The sequence below is a fragment of the Malaclemys terrapin genome, chromosome 5 (assembly GCF_027887155.1).
Source record: "Malaclemys terrapin pileata isolate rMalTer1 chromosome 5, rMalTer1.hap1, whole genome shotgun sequence".
Lineage (NCBI taxonomy): Eukaryota > Metazoa > Chordata > Testudines > Emydidae > Malaclemys > Malaclemys terrapin.
Genome location: NC_071509.1, coordinates 143,115,041 through 143,132,239, shown reverse-complemented (window position 1 = coordinate 143,132,239; position 17,199 = coordinate 143,115,041). Strand labels below are relative to the sequence as shown.

Here is a 17,199-nt window from a genome sequence, read left to right as displayed (position 1 = left end):
CAGCGATGCTCCACTGTTCCCCAGGGTGTCTGGGGTCGTCAAGTGGCGTAGCTCCTGCCGGCACAGTCCCTTCTCTGGGCTCATTAGGCAGCCTGGAGTCCGCCTGGACTTGTGTGTGCCGTGGCTCTGTAATCAGGGCCTCTAGCAGCTCCCTGGAGAGAGCCTGCAGTCTGCATCCTACCCCTTCAGCAGCCCGCCCAGACTGAGTTGGGCTGCTTCCTTTTATACTTTGCCTCCAGGCTGAACATGCTCAGCAGAGTCGGGGGGGGGGGGGGGGGGTGTTTCCTCAGCCTGCAAAGCCAAATTAACCTTTTCGGGACTGGTGCAAGGTACACCCTGTCAGAGTGATAAAAACCCTTCTTCAGTCAACCTGGTGGAACAGATAGAGACGGCTGTACTTTCCTAAGAAAGGCATAAGAGTTTAAAAAAATTGAGATAACTACTGGCATGAAATGTGTGTCACTGCAGGGATGACTTGGTTACTTGCAGAAGGAAGGGATGCTTGTTTCTGAGTGTAGGTATCAGAACACAATTTCCCCCCTCTAGATGAATATACAACTATTTTCAGGAGCCAAAACTGGATGTTTACTTAACTGATGTTAGAGAAATTAAACAGTTTTAGACTCAGTTTCAATTTTAGAGCAAACTTTACAATGCCATTTCCATCATAAAATTGGTCCCTCATTTGCATTGTGTCTTCTTTGTACAAAAACAATTTTAAGAAAATGTATTAGAAGAGAAGCTGGAAGTCTTCCCTGAAGGCCTTGCATTATATACCCTTCCCCCAGTCTGAGAGACGGGGTGGTAAATACATTTTCCTAGTCTGGAAGATGAAGAAAATGGAATCACTGTGGATGTGATAATTGCCGCCACTGTGCTTAATATTGCTGGGAATGCAATCTACATGGGAAGAAAGTACTAAACTTCCATTATTGAGCAAATGTAGGGTTTTTCTTCTTTCATAAATCTGGCTGAAGTATTTCTTTTATGACTTAGCCACTGTATTAATGACTTCTCTATTCACTTTTTCTCTTTAATTTGTAGTTCACAAAAAGTTCACCACAGAAGTTTATTCCCAAAGCATGTATCAATGCATACAACTCATTGGGTAAATACATGGGCTTGTAAGAGGAATCTCAGTCTCTCAAACTATGCAGCAGTGACCATATTACACACATGGACACTTAAACCCTACATGAACAACAGCAATAAATCAACATTGCTTTAATAAGTGAGTTCTCTAAAGGTACAAGCATAATGAAGGCTTGGCTGAGTTTTCAAATACACTTGGCATTAGTCTAACTCTGCTCCCATTAAAGTCAGGAGGAGTTTTATGATTGTCTTTAAGAGTAGCAGTGTTAGTCGAACATTGAGCACCTCCAAAAATATCACCATGCAACATACAAATACTGTAAATGAAGTATAATCTAGTACTCATCTCACTAAACAATACCTTCTAAAACACTGTTATATCTGATCTCAGAGAGGATGCCACTGCCAAAGGCTATCATGAAGCTCGAGCCACCAAAATTTTCTGTCAAATCTCTAAGTCAGAGGAGAGCCCCTAAAGATGTAGCACACTGGAAATACATGGGAAAGATATGCAGAGAAGATATGCAGATGAATAGTCTCCACAAAACAAAGTCACTAATAAGTTCTGATTTAGGTGGATTCCAGCTACAACATTTTTAAACCTATTAAGTCTGTTGTATGCCAGCTGAAGGTGTGATGCATTACCAGTGTATACAGCTAGGGCACAGGTACACAATGTATAATGAACAGGAGTACTTGTGGCACCTTGTATAATCTAAGGGCCAAAATGTAGCCAAGAGCCACCTTCAGGACAAAACTGAGGAACTGCAAGCTCTCACTGCTAGTGAGACTAAACAAAAAACTCATTTTATTAATCTAAAAAGGAAGAGTACAAGCAAATTTGGTTCTATTTATATTTGAAGTTTATATGCAGCTTCAGTGCAGACCTTTAGCTTCCATCAATTTGTCAAGGTATCCCTCAGTACTGCAACAATTGGGCACTCCTGTGCTAGGAGATAAGGAAGAACAATTGAAAGCTCCATATTTCAAACTATGCTTAACCCAGGGAGAGTCTACAGCCTTCCAGAAGGCCACTTCCAGAGCATACACACTTGCTACAACAGACTGTTCTCTTTTTCCAAAGGCACATGGGCCTGATCCAATGCCCACTGAAATCTGTGAAAAGATCCCCATGTACTTAAAATGGATAATGGGGCATGTCATAGTTAGCAGTAAATTTAGGAAGAGCTTTTGCAAAGGTGACCTGACACCTGAGGCTGGCCTTAGGGAGAGCCTGAAAAGCTGCCATTAGTCAGTGGCCCCAAAGCAGAAAATTTTCAGTGTTGCTTGTAATTAAATTTTCCATTCACATTAATCCCTTCCTAGGTTGTTTATTTTAAAGTTGCCTTGATTCCCACATATATCCTACCCGCATGCAGGGTCTGTACTACCTTAGTTTTTATTAATTGACAAAAATCAGATTAACCTGATTAGCACAGTTAACATTAATGTTAACAGTACAGGAGTTTCTTTAAATTTGAGGCAGAGTAATTAAACTAAGTCATGTGTTTAAAGAGCCTTTGTTCCACAAACACACTTGGTTCATTTCAAAGCTTCAGATAATAATGCATAACAGTGTATTGGGAGAAAAAAAAGAAAGGGGGAAAATGTTTTCTGACCAAATGTGATGGGAGCTGTATTCTCCCTTCCTAAACATAAGGATGCAGAGAGAGAGACACAGGTTTTGTATTAGCATATCAACTACAAATTAACTGGTCAATACAGAAGAGGAGGGAAGAGGGCAAAGATAAATAAAACACTAGGGGAAAAAATAACTAGTCATTGACAGTGAGGGTCAACTGCTGAATCTCATCCCCAGCCTAATTATGCTTTTATAGCCACATTTATCTCCTTCTAACCTCTATTTCCTAAAACTCATTTAAAACAAAACCAGCACAAAATGCATATGAACTTTGGACATATAACTCTTCCATAGGATACTAATTTTTCATGTTCATTGATTTTTAAAGTAATTAATAAGTATTATATATAAAGATACAGGTATATAAAAATAACATTACATTGGTAAAAAATAATGTGTAAAGTATTCTTTAATGATTAATAGCCCACAGAATTCAGAGTCACCCATCACTTATATCTAAATGGCTAATGATGAGGAGGAACAGCAGCACACAAATCCATAGCAAATATTGATTTAAGTTATAAGGTAGCAGGTTACCTTTCTGCCTTTCTGATCACAGCTACTATTACAGTAATACAAATGTCCTTGATTGTTTTAAGACCTTCACTGTTGAGTAATTGACTTTTTTTTTTTTTTTTTTTTTTTTGCAGGGGATGGAGGCTGCAATTCAACCCATATGAAGGCTAGTGATAAAAATGCAGTGAATAATGAATGATGTTTTCTAATTACATAATTCTCTCAAATAAGTGGAATAAGCAATTCAAACCTCTGGAGGCATGGCAATTAATGGCAGTTATATCAACTCAATAAGGAACCTGATAATGACACATACATTTTTGCTGTTTTTATGCTAAAGAAAAATGAAAGGCAGTCAAGGTTTAAGAGGCTGAAGTGTTATATACCCAATGAACTATAGAAGACAATTCAATAGAAACTTATGTCTCTTACCTGTGAGTACAGCTTTTGCCGAAGGATCTGCCAGGTCCAGCGCTGATTTCCCATCGGTGTTTCGAATGTTTGGATCAGCTCCGTGCTGCAGCAGCACTGTGCAGGGAAAGCAGAAACAATATCTTACCTCAGGGATACACAGATTATTTACTGGTAAGGGTCGCCTCGGCATGGTGTAGGCATAAATACACATTGCACAATTTTCCCTTTTTTTTTTTTTTATAAATACACTGCAGCAAAGGATCCTCTCCTGAGTAAAGCTAAGTTGGCAACTTAAGGTATAGTAAAAATCACATGATTTAGCATCATAATCATGAAACCTGAATATTTTTCAATATACAGTGTGGTTCCCTCCTACAGGCAGCTATCTGGGAAGCTGTGTACACACTGACTCACACTGTGAAATATGCTCACTGTGGAACCTGCTCTGTCTTTACTACCGCTGTTGCTGCTGCTGCTCCTTTTACTGCTGAATATCCAGATCCTTCTATCTCAGAACAGTAGTAATGCTCAAGTCTTTTAGTGGCTCACCATTTACAGAGAAATCTTACCACAACATACTCTCTGTGTCCAAAAAATGTAATAAGTAGGGTAATATGTGCTACTCTGGTACCCTGCAGTCTGGATACTCAGAAGTTACTGCCCTCCACAATATTTTTTTCTGCTGAAACTACTGAAACAAAAATTCAATTACATAAAAATATTTAAAGCAGAGAGCAGTATACAACCATATGGCATGTAGGATATTGCAACAGTGAATTACCACATATAAGAGCATTTGCAAGAAACTAGAAATGGATATTCCACACTTAACCAATCTTAAACAGAAATAACTCTACAATAATACAGTTTGGACCAAGTATCAGAGGGGTAGCGGTGTTAGTCTGAATCTGTAAAAAGCAACAGAGAGCCCTGTGGCACCTTTAAGACTAACAGAAGTATTGGGAGCATAAGTTTTCGTGGGTAAGAACCTCACAAGTCTTGCATCTGGAGAAGTGAGGTTCTTACCCACGAAAGCTTATGCTCCCAATACTTCTGTTAGTCTTAAAGGTGCCACAGGGCCCTCTGTTGCTTTTTACAGTTTGGACCATTTACTTTCAAGACCAAAACATTTCCTAAAGAATGGGATGACAAATAGTGAAGTCCACACACCAACATCAAATATTAAATACCAGGAGCCCAATTGTCCACTGCCCTGCATACTGCACAAAGTAAGTAAAATGCTACCAATTCTGAATGACCATTTTATACCCACTTTACACAGGTGTGAATGATAGTAGAGTGTCCAAGACAGTGAAGAATCAGTCTCAAGGACACTATAGGTAAGAAGAAAGGCAGGTATTTGGGGCAGCTCAAGCAACAATGCTCGTCATGAAGCTGCAAGACTACAATGGATTTATGATGAAAAAGTACTGGGAGGTATTTCATCTTGAAACTGATAAAACGCCAAACATTAAACTGACAGGATTCCAGAAAGAGAAAATTAACTGATCCAGCACTAAACCAACTAGTCAGTAATAATCATATCTAACCAGTGAGAGATTCTTCAAAGAAAACACCTGCTTTATTACAGACTGAGCTAGGAGCACCACCTACACTGAAGTTTGTCCGACATGTCCCCATAAGACGACCCCGGTTTTAGTTGTTTATAACTTAGCCTAAATAATTAAAGTTTAGCAATTTCCTATGCCAGGCTTCTGCCTCAGTCTTAATTTTTGGGTGAAAGTTTCAACAAAAATAGTTTGTCTGTATCAAAGAATGAGACTGAAAAAAGATGTTGTTTTGCCCATGTTAAACCCGTACAGCTGTTTTGTTGAAAAGCTCTAGAACTTTCATGCTTTAGAACAGCGACCTGAAAAGTGGCAGGGGGGTGTGAGTCCTGGTGTCAGATGTGCCTTTTGCTGTTCTGGGCAGGAAACTCAAAATTTGGCCACGTTATGAGCCTTTGAATAATCTTAGCACATGCTCAGAAGAAACTTCTTAGCGTTTCTCTGCAACTGCTGATCCTGGTAGCACCAGGCAGAAAAAATGAGGAAAGAGAGATAGTGTGCACTGTCAATGCTCCCCCCACTAGGCCCAGGTATCATGGAGGAAAAAGCAACCTGTCTCAGATGCAGAGGAGACAAGACCGTGACCTAGGGAAGGGAGTAGATTGGTACAAGGAGCCAGGGAAAGGGTACCGAGACTGGGAGCTAGAGGGGAGAAGCAGAGGGGAGAATACTAAGAAGCGGGGAGATAAAGAGAGAGGTCAGATGAGGAGGTTGGGGGCAGGGGACTGGAACTCACTAGGCAGGAAGACTGAGACAAGGAGCTGGGGCGGGGGGAGGAGGAGGAGGCGGGAAGAGATTGGAAAGGGGTTAGAGGGGACACACAACCAAGACCCCAAAGAGGGAGACTGGTAGTCAGGGTTTGGGAATGGGAGGAGCGGGGAAGCAAGTGGAAATCTAATAGGGCGTCTGCTATGGGAGAAAAGGGCTAGCTGTGTCTACACTGCCACCTTCAGCGCTAAAACTTTAGTAGTTCGGGGGGGTGAAAAAAACACCCCCCTGAGCGACAAAAGTTTTAGCGCTGAAAAGCGCCAGTATAGACAGCGATAAAGCTACCACTGCTCGTTCAGGGTGGTTATTTTTTATTTATTTTTTTTAAATCGCCGGGAGAGCTCTCCCCTGGCGATAAAGCGTATCTACATTACTCATGTCACCACGCTGCCGCAGCTGCGCTGTAACGTGGGCAGTGTAGACATACCCCAAAAGTGTGATGGGTGGAGTCGTCGGGGGTTGGGTGGGGTGGGTGTATGGAGATTAGGATTGACTTGATTGAGAGACTGGAACAGAGACAGACTGGAGGTGACAAATGCAGAGGGGTCTGTGACCACTGGAGTATACTCCCTAGTCTCGCCTCTAGAACCTGAAATGGAATACAAAGTTTCTGAGTCTGCTCTGCTACCAGCAGACATCTGTGAAATCCACTGGCAAAACGCTTCTCATTGCCCTCTGGTGCCTTAATCATGAGACCATCCTCCTGTAGTCTTCTACCTCATTCACCACACACCTTCCAATTTCAGCAACACAAGGCAGGGGTCCTACAGACAATTGCCTCTTTTACTACACAACCCTGATTCATTCCCAGAGCAAGTCTCGTCCTGTGCACTGTATGAGGCAGGGGTCCTGTGGGGAAAAAAATTAGTACATAATTAAAGACTGCGTCATAATGCAGAATTACTGCTGAATGAAAATCCCATTTTGTAGCTCCACAATACAAATTTGTATTTAATTCAAACATTTTTTAAAGTCTGGCAGTGAAAATACAACAGGTATAAACAATACCATTACCTAGCCATTAGACCTTTTCCACAAACTTTTCTAAAACAAGTACAGAACAGTTTTCTTTTAACTGATCCTTGATATAAAATATGAGGAAATCAAAATCCTGTAAACTTAACTATCCAAAAGCTTAAAATGGAATTCAAGTGCATTCATGACCATTATGATCCTTAACCTATACAGATTCCTGGTCTTCACTGATGCCTCACATTTCTTCACGTGACACATAAGTAGTTTGTTTTAATTACATTTGATACTAAAGCAATCAGTAGAACAGATAGTTAACAGAAAGGTCAGATTCCTTTCTCCCCCTCAACAAATGAGTTACAAGGGCTACATCTACACTACAGGGGGGAGTCGATTTAAGATACGCAAATTCAGCTACGTGAATAGCGTAGCTGAATTCGACGTATCGCAGCCGACTTACCCCGCTGTGAGGACCGCGGCAAAATCGACCTCCGCAGCTTCCTGTCGACAGCGCTTACTCCCACCTGCGCTGGTGGAGTAAGAGCGTCGATTAGGGGATCGATTGTCGCGTCCCAACGGGACGCAACAAATAGATCCCCGAGAGGTCGATTTCTACCCGTCGATTCAGGCGGGTAGTGTAGACCTAGCCAAGGTTACATAGAGCATGAATTACAACTGCTGCTAAGTGCATCAGGTTACTCCCAACTTGTTATAGCAGGAATGAACCATGACAGTAAGGCCACGTCTACACTAGCACTTATGTCAGCAAAACTTCTGTCACTCAGGGGTGAGAAAACACACACCCCTGAGCAACATAACTTCTGCCAGCATAAGCACTCATGTGCACATTACTAAGTCAGTGGGAGATGCTCTCCCACTGAAAAACTGGTTTTATTATGCCAACAGGAGAACTGTCTCCCATCAGCATAACACGGCTATAAGAGCACTCTTACAGTGGCACAGCTGTATCGGTACAGCTGTGCTCCTATAAGCTTGTAAGTGTAGACATGGCCTAAGCACTTGGCATGGTTATTTTCAAAACTACTGAACTTGATCATTTTGCTGTCAAAAATTGTCTTTCCTTTAACATATTGAGTAAATAGTTTCACATTTAAATATAAAGCATTCTTACCTTTCCAAATTTTCCCTGGCAAGATACAATGAAAGTTTTCCTGAGTAACTACAAGACAACAGAAATGGAAGTAGTCTTCCAATACGGTGGAAGAGAATATCTATGGGCTTGTACACACAGACTTTCATCAAAATAATAATCTGTTTTCATTCACACTATCATCAATAGAAGCTGAAGCTATTTAAGACCCTCAACCTGAAAGAAAAGAGCCCATGGCCATATTGTGAACTAGTGGCAGAGTCAGGGCCAACTGAATTTCAACCCTATGCTCATTCTACCAGCATGCACCACCTTGCTGTCAAGAACTGCTGAGCATCCACAACTACTATTTACATCAGCTACAGCTGCGAGCAATCAGCACTTCTGCAAATCAGGCATCAGATGTTCCATGTGTTGGGCAACCAGAAACAAGGAACCGACAGTGGTCAACTGTGAAATTTTGATCTAAATGACTCATCCAGCACACCCTAGAAAGTCTGGGGCCCAGCCAGGAATGGAACAAAATTATACACAATTGGATCACTCACAGCATCCAAGAGCTATCTGCAGTCTCAGTACAGGAATACAGCATTGACTCATTCAGAATGTTATCTTAACTATCAAAGAATTTCCACAATCCTGCAAAAACTAATGGGGACATCAGAGAAGTGATGGTTTGGTGCACTGGGGATACTAGCCAAGAGAGGAACAGGTATTTACACATCATGGGCATAAATTCTTATTGTCCTCTGCATTCTTTTAGTACCAATATTTCTCATGAGGATTTTGTCTGAGCCAGGTGATGTCTGGAAGTACAGAAGTGGCTACTGGCCAACAAAGTGTTAGTGTTTAGCAAGATACGTGATCCAGGAACACCGAAGTCCCTAAGGTTATTGCTCAAGTGGTTTTCAGATTACAGTATTTTTTTCCTTAATTGGGATACATATGAAGTAATTTTACTCCAAATGAGTTAGTTTTATTGTTCATAAAATGGATTTAATTAAATTAGTCTTCAGCATGTTTTTCTATTGTACACTTTTAGCTCCTTTTGATTTTGTTAATTTCTCTTTTTCAAATATTTTAATTTCATTAGTATTGATCTGTGGTCAATGCTTCATGTCCTTCCCATTCCCCATCACCTACCTCCTTTAGTTTACTCTCCATTTTTTCTTTGGTGGGAGGGAGCAATGGAGGGAGGGGATTTTCTCTTCTCTTAGGGTATACAGCAAAAAAAAAAAAAAAAAAGACGTGGTAGCGAGTCTCAGAGCTCAGGTCAATGGATTCTGGCTCACGGGACTCAAGCCGCAGTGCTAAAAATAGCAGTGGAGATGTTCGACCTCGGGCTGCAGCCTGTACTCCAGACCATCCCCCCCTCGCTGGGTTTCAGAGCCTGGGCTCCACCCCGAGGCCAAATGTCCACACTGTTATTTTTTAGCTCCACAACACAAACACAAGTAAGTGGCCCAAGTAAGTTGATCTGGGCTCAGATTCGTTACCGTGGGTCTCTCTCTTGCTGTGAGACATTCCCTTAATTACTTCCATCCTATTTCCCATCTACCCCACCCCTCCCAAAACCTCTCTCTCTAGCCACCCTATTTCCCCAGCAGGACAGAGAGAAATATTAATCTAATAATCTGGGCCAGTTTCACCCTGAGGTTTGGAAACACTACGGCAACCACAGCAAGTACTGTGAACATATTTCTAACTGATTGGGAAAGGGACTGCAACACGTTCTAATTTCATGCAATACAGAGAATCTGAGCCACTGATCTTTGTTTGCTTAATATTTTTAATACTAAAATCCAATTTAAAGCTATTTCTTTAAAATGCTTCTAATTGGATGAGGCCTTGTATTAAAGTTTTAAGCAAAGATCATTTTATTAAAAAAACTTTTTAAAGCGATATCTATAATTAACAGCTAAATATAAAGCAGCAACAATAAATTTAGGTCTGGAAGGGACTAGGAGGTCATCTAGTCCGTTCCTCTGCACTGAGGCTGGATTAAGTATACCTAGACCAGTGGTTCTCAATCTATTTACCATTGTGGGCTGCACCTCTCTATGTGTTATGTGGGCCGCACCCACACAATGTATATACTAACTGTATGGCCCTGAGGATGTCACATAGGCTGTGTGCTAATTGGGGTTGAGAACCACTGACCTAGACCATTCCTGGCAGATGTTTCTCTAACCTTTTCTTAAAAACCTCCAAGGGCAGGGATTCTGCAACCTCCCTAAGTAGCCTGTTCCAGTGCTTAACTATCCTTATAGTTAGAAAGTTTTTCCTTATATCTAACCTAAATCTCCCATGCTGCAAATTAAGCTGATTTCTTCTTGTCCTACACTTGGTGGACCTACAACCGATCACAGCCCTCTTTGTTAACAGCCTTTTACATATTTGAAAACTGTTACCATGCCACATGACCCCCAAAGTCTTCTCTTCTCCAGGCTAAACATGCCCAATTCTTTCAACCTTTCCCCATAGGTCATGTGTTCAAAGCCTTTCTTCACTGTCACTCTCCTCTGGACTCTCCCCAATTTGTTCAGATCTTAGAGAGTGGTGCCCAAAACTGGGACACCATACTCCAGTTGAGACCTCACCAGTACTGAGTATAGCAGAACAATTACCTATGACACATCTGTTAATAAATCCCAAAATATTTGCCTTTTTCACCACAACATCACTCTGTTAACTCCAGGAGCTCAATCTATTCAGTTTAATAGAGAGAAATTTAAAGAGTGACTTGTCACATTTTGTAAGTCTGTACACAGGGAACAGAAATTTGATAATGGGCTCTTCAATTTAGCAGACAAAGGTATAACAAGCTCCAGGAGGGAGGGATAGCTCAGCGGTTTGAGCATTGGCCTGATAAACACAGGGTTGTAAATTCAATCCTTGAGGGGGCCACCTAGGGATCTGGGGCAAAATCAGTACTTGGTCCTGCTAATGAAGGCAGGGGGCTGGACTCAATAACCTTTCGGGGTCCCTTCCAGTTCTATGAGATATCTCCATATTAAAAAAAAAATTGAAGGTAGGCAAATTCAGACTGAAAATAAGATGCAATTTTTTAACAGTGAGAGTAATTAACCATTAGAATTTACCAAAAGTTGTGGTGAATTCGCCATCACTGGCAATTTTTAAATTAAGATAGGATTTTTCTTCTAAAACATATGCTCTAGTTCAAATAGGAATTAACTGAAGGAAGTTCTATCGCCTGTGTTACACAGGAGATCAAACTAGATGATCACATTGGTCCCTTCCGGCTTTATAATCTATTAATCACATTTACAGATAACAGGTTGAGATTTTACAAGAAACTAAAGTCACTTTACAGCCTAGTGACTATTTCAGCTCTCTCACGCAAACTAGAATTGGTGTCTTCTCCCCTACCCATCAATGCAATATGGTGACTCAGGGAAACAGCATTGTCAAAATGCAATCTAGCCTACTCCTGTAGATCTGTGAAGGTGGTGACATTTTTGCCAAATGCATTTTGAATCACAGTATAAAATTACTCTCTACTACTTTTCTCTAGAAGATAATACCTACAAGGGATGCTGTACTTTGTTAACCCAGGACCTGGTAGCACATAAATCTAGGTACTAGCTCTGAGCACCATATATTCCCAAACTATATTTCTCTCAGTATTTTGAAAGCATCCAAACAATACACTGCACCCTGGCGGGCCGGGACCGTTTGTTTACCTGCCACATCCACAGGTTCAGCCGATCGCGGCTCCCACTGGCCGCGGTTCGCTACTCCAGGCCAATAGGGACGGTGGGAAGCGGCGGCCAGCACATCCCTCGGCCTGTTCTTCACAGTCTGCTTTGGTCTTAACTATCTTGAGCAGTTTAGTATCATCTGCAAACTTTGCCACCTCACTGTTTACCCCTTTCTCCAGCTCATTTATGAATAAGTTGAATAGGATTGGTCCAAGAACTGACCCTTGGGGAACACCACTAGTTACCCCTCTCCATTCTGAGAATTTACCATGTATTCCTACCCTTTGTTCCCTGTCTTTTAACCAGTTCTCAGTCCAGGAAAGGACGTTCCCTTTTATCCCATGACAGCTTAATTTACATAAGAGCCTTTGGTGAGTGACCTTGTCAAAGGCTTTCTGGAAATCTAAGTACACTATGTCCACTGGATCCCCCTTGTCCACGTTTGTTGACCCCTTCAAAGAATTCTAATAGATTAGTAAGACACGATTTCCCTTTACAGAAACGATGATTGCTCAACAGTTTATGGTTCTCTCTGTGTCTGACAATTTTATTTTTAACTATTGTTTCAACTAATTTGCCCAATACTGACGTTAGACTTACCGGTCTGTAATTACCGGGATCACCTCTAGAGCCCTTTTTAAATACTGGCGTTACATTAGCTAACTTCCAGGCATTTGGTACAGAAGCCGATTTAAAGGACAGGTTACAACCCTTAGTTAATAGTTCCGCAACTTCACATTTGAGTTCTTTCAGAACTCTTGGGTGAATGCCATCTGGTCCCGGTGACTTGTTAATGTTGAGTTTATCACTTAATTCCAAAACCTCCTCTAGTGACACTTCAATCTGTGACAGTTCCTCAGATTTGTCACCTACAAAAGCCGGCTCAGGTTTGGGAATCTCCCTAACATCCTCAGCCGAGAAGACTGAAGCAAAGAATCCATTTAGTTTCTCCGCAATGACTTTACCGTCTTTAAGTGCTCCTTTTGTATCTCGATCATCAAGGGGCCCTACTGGTTGTTTAGCAGGCTTCCTGCTTCTGATGTACTTAAAAAACATTTTGTTATTACCTTTGGAGTTTTTGGCTAGCCGTTCTTCAAACTCCTCTTTGGCTTTTCTTATTACATTCTTGCACTTAATTTGGCAGTGTTTATGCTCCTTTCTATTTGCCTCACTAGGATTTGACTTCCACTTTTTAAAGGAAGTATTTTTTGAGACTTAACTAAGTAAACATTCAAGACCTGAATTCTTATCTATAATTGGTAACAAATGAAGGTTGCTTGTAATCGGAGTTCTTCTAAATGGACACTTCATGTTCACACTTTTGGGATGCAGTGGCAGGGTGCAGCTCAGATGGTGGAACCTAACTAGCAGTGCCCATTAGAGCACTCACACACCCTTCGTATCCCTCCCCATCTGTTCCTGAAAATTCTAAGGGCATGGCTATAAAAGGGAAGGCATAGCACTCAGACCCCCTCACTTCCTTCCTCCAGCTTTTTCAGAACACAAATAGTTAAGAATCCAAAGAAGGGAAAGTGGACAGGGAGTGTGAATATGTGGAGTCCATTTGAAGAATGCCGGTGTTATCGCAAAGGTGGGACAAGGAGCATTAATTAAGAAGCAACTGCAATACTGCTCTCCAAAAGTGGTCATCTGATCTGAACTCTTGGTCCAGCAAATGCTGCTTCATGAACGGAACTTTGTGTTCTACCTATCTCAATTATTAGAATATATCTAAGACAAGAAATTGAATTAGCCTTAGCTCTCGTAGAATGGGATCTTAAGCCAACAGGAAGGGAAATATTAGCTAAATGTGTACACTTCTAAAATACAAGAGCTAACCTATCTAGATATGATAAGATACAAACTCTTGGGGAACCATAAGCTTTCTGATTCTATCGAGATTATATGTTACAACCCCTTTGACATCTAATGAATGCAAACTTGCTTCCCCCTTTGGCCTTATGTGGTTTAAGGAAAAAAACATTAAGTTTATGAATTGACTAAGGTGGATGTCTGAAACCATCCTGGGAAGAAGCCTAGGGTGAAGACCATTTTATCCTTATGAAAAACTGAATGGAGGTGTCATGCTGTCTGGCATGGCTCTCAATTGAGTGTGCCAACCTCAGGTCAGACTGTCAAGAAGCAGGGCAAAAACCCCAAAGTGGTTGTATGTTCTATAATTAGATTTCACCATCCCAGTAACAAGTGTGAACTCTTAAAGTACTGTAACAGTATTACCATAGGGTCAGACACAGCTGACAGATCACTTTACACCAAAAAACAAAACAAAAAAAAACACCACACCCACAATAATATTCAGATTCCTCCCCATCCCAAAGGACTTGTCATTTACCACAGGTTGATTATACTCATATCTCAAACCAAAGACAATGCTTGTAGCCAATCTGGTAACAAACTAACTAACTAAAGGTTTATTAACTAGGAAATGAAATGAGACGGTTTTTTACAAGATTAAAACAGGTAAGCATACACACACAAATGCGTTAGTGTCAGGTTTCAAAGGGGAATAGAAACTTCAATAGTAAGCAGATTGCACATCCTTTAGGGCTAACCCAGGCAAAACAGCTGGGGACTCCTTGCTTATGCTTAGAAATCCTCACCCCTCAGAGTTCAAGCAACATAGGAATAATAAATTCTCCTTAACAGACATTTTTATTCCCTCTCAACAGCATTCAAGTTGTGATGGGACAAGGGCTTGGGTGCACTCCCTCTTCAGGGCTGTGGGGGACGCAAAAAAAGTCTTGTCTACAATGGCTTGTCTGATGTCTGTAATCCTTTTTGTTGGGGGAGAAGATAACACCTATTGTGGTGAACTAGCATTTCACACTTGGTAACGCTTCTCCCTGGCCTGTGAGGAATTTACATTCTTACGAACATTTTTATAGTTACAGAACAAATTAAATTACCTTATAACATGGGTGCGACACTGTAGAAAAAGAAAGATTACCATGCTTACACTAAGGTATCAACACTGTTGCACAATTGCGATAAATAGTATACAAAGTATGCCTTGTAAGATATCATTGATAAAGTTATGATCTGTTGCACAATATTATCCTGTTTATATGTGTGTATTATCATTACATATGAAGTAATGAATCTTTGCTATGTGTCTGTATCTCAAACATGTTGTGTTCCGGGGCAATACCCACAAGACAGATTTACATCAAGACTAGCCAGTCATGGTAGATAGGCCCATTGGAAGAGTTGATTCTCCTTAATGGCCCATCCCGAGGATGCCCCTGTGAGCATATAGACAATGGAGGCCCAGTGACTCATCAGGGCACGTAGAACACGTGATCCCTGACTCCATGTTTGAGACAGTAACTTTCCAGGAACATGGACTGGGGGGAAAAGGGGTGTATAAATTGGAGACTGACATCATCCCTTTGCTTCTTTCCTGCTCCACATCTCTGGCTTATGATTTCTAACAAAGGGAAGCTCTGAACAATGGACTGAGGAGCCCCAAGCTTTTGGGGGATCCAGAGAGACTTACTACAAGCTAGCAGATTAACATCACTGCTATTATCCTGATCTACAAACTCTGAAATCAACGGTAATGCATATGATTCATTTTAACCTTTTAATAACTTCCTTTTTTATATTAAATATACCTTTAGTTTACTAAAGGATTGGCTTTCAGCATAGTTTGTGGGCAGTTTTTGGGTAAGATCTGAAGTACATTTTGACCTGGGATGTGTGACTGGTTCTTTGGAACTGGAAGAACCTAATACATGTGATTTTTGGTTTTAATAATTATTTCTCACAGAAGTCAGGTTAGTCTGGGTGGTGCATGAGAGGCTACAGGGCCTAAAAGGGACTGTCTGCAACTTCATAATAATTAGTATAGTATTTTGGAAGCACACATTTGTTACTGGCTTAGTGAAATCTTATGATAGAATATACGACCAGTTTAGGATATATGCCCTGTATTCTGGCAGTCTGACCCGAGATTGGTGCTCTTAGCTGTGTCCCATACCAGGCATTGTGACAATGGGATACAGATATTTTAAGTAGGATTAATACATGCAGCATCCTACAAGCATTCCATGAAGTCTAAACATATTCTTATAACTCAAATACCTATTTTAGCTATACTAACAGGTGAGCCAGGCTGGTTTCCAGCTATCCATTTGTCAGTGTTCAGTGAGACCTGGGATCTTTGCATGAGCTGGCACCTCATCTGCCAGCATCACAGGAAGAGTACCCATTAGGACTTGAATTCATTTATCCGCCATGCTGATGTGATTGTGATAAGGAAGGCTATTTTATTTATCAATTAAAACAAAAATTGTTCAACGGAGACATCAATTTGAACATTAATCTTGGAAGTACTAAATCCAGGTCCAAATTAGGGATTGGTGTTTTACTGGGGGAAATAAATTAAGGCCTGTTAAAAACTGTTTGATGACTAAACAGACTTCTCAAAATCAGATGGAATACTGATATACATACTCTAAATCAAAGGAATAGATGAGACTCTTTAAAGGTACAACTATTTCAACAAAGCCTGAAATGGAGCAGAGACAGGTTATATCTGATTATTCTTTGCCCACAAAAGCCTTTTCCATTTTAGGCTAGAATAGATTTAGTAGATTCTTTTCTTGATTTCTCTAAAATGGTCTGAACTGCAACTGAACATGACTGTTCAAAATCTGTCAGAAACCTATTGCCTATGCTGTAAGGTGAAGAGAGTTCAAGTCTGGGTGAAAAATTTTGCCATTCTGTTATTAGGTCTGGAACCACTGATAGAAAGGCTGTTCCTTGGAAAGGTGGATAAGATCTGTGTGCCACTGCTGCCTGGGCCAAGCAGGCAGTTAAAGATGACCTTCACCTTGTCCTGTTTTATTTTCACTATTACTCTCTGCAAAAGCAGAACTTGAGGCAATTCGTACAGAAGGAAAGGTTTTCATTTAATAAGGCAGGCATCAGAGACTGATAGTCTGTCTCTCCCTGCTCTTCAGTAAGAGATCAGACACTTTGCATTGTAACTGACTGCAACATAATGGCTGCTGACCCAAACATGAAAATTTATTGAATCGAGGTCTTCAGAGACCACCTGTGATCATCCAATGTATCTCTGCTTAGCTGGTGTGTGGTGTTCTGCATCCCTGGTAAGGTGTATTACTATCAGGTGAACATCCTGGACTATGCACCATTGCCATAATTTGATAGCAAGCTATTCCGCTGGTTAGGAAAGATAGAAAATGTGGCAAAAGACCACCTTGGCTTAACCACGAGATCTTGCACGATCTAAAAAATAAAAAGGAGTCATATAAAAAATGGAAACTAGGACAGATTACAAAGGATGAATATAGGCAAACAACACAGGAATGCAGGGGCAAGATTAGAAAGGCAAAGGCACAAAATGAG

The 17,199-nt window shown here is 40.9% G+C and overlaps 1 protein-coding gene across 1 annotated transcript in view; it reads right to left on the bottom strand.

Moving 5' to 3' along the window:
- Nucleotides 1-17,199, bottom strand: part of TNKS (tankyrase) — a 313,482-nt gene that overhangs the window by 260,402 nt on the left and 35,881 nt on the right. Inside the window, exon 3 of the mRNA XM_054029743.1 lies at nt 3,683-3,778. Within this exon, the coding sequence (XP_053885718.1) occupies nt 3,683-3,778 (96 nt within the window). The remainder of the gene's footprint in view (nt 1-3,682; nt 3,779-17,199) is intronic.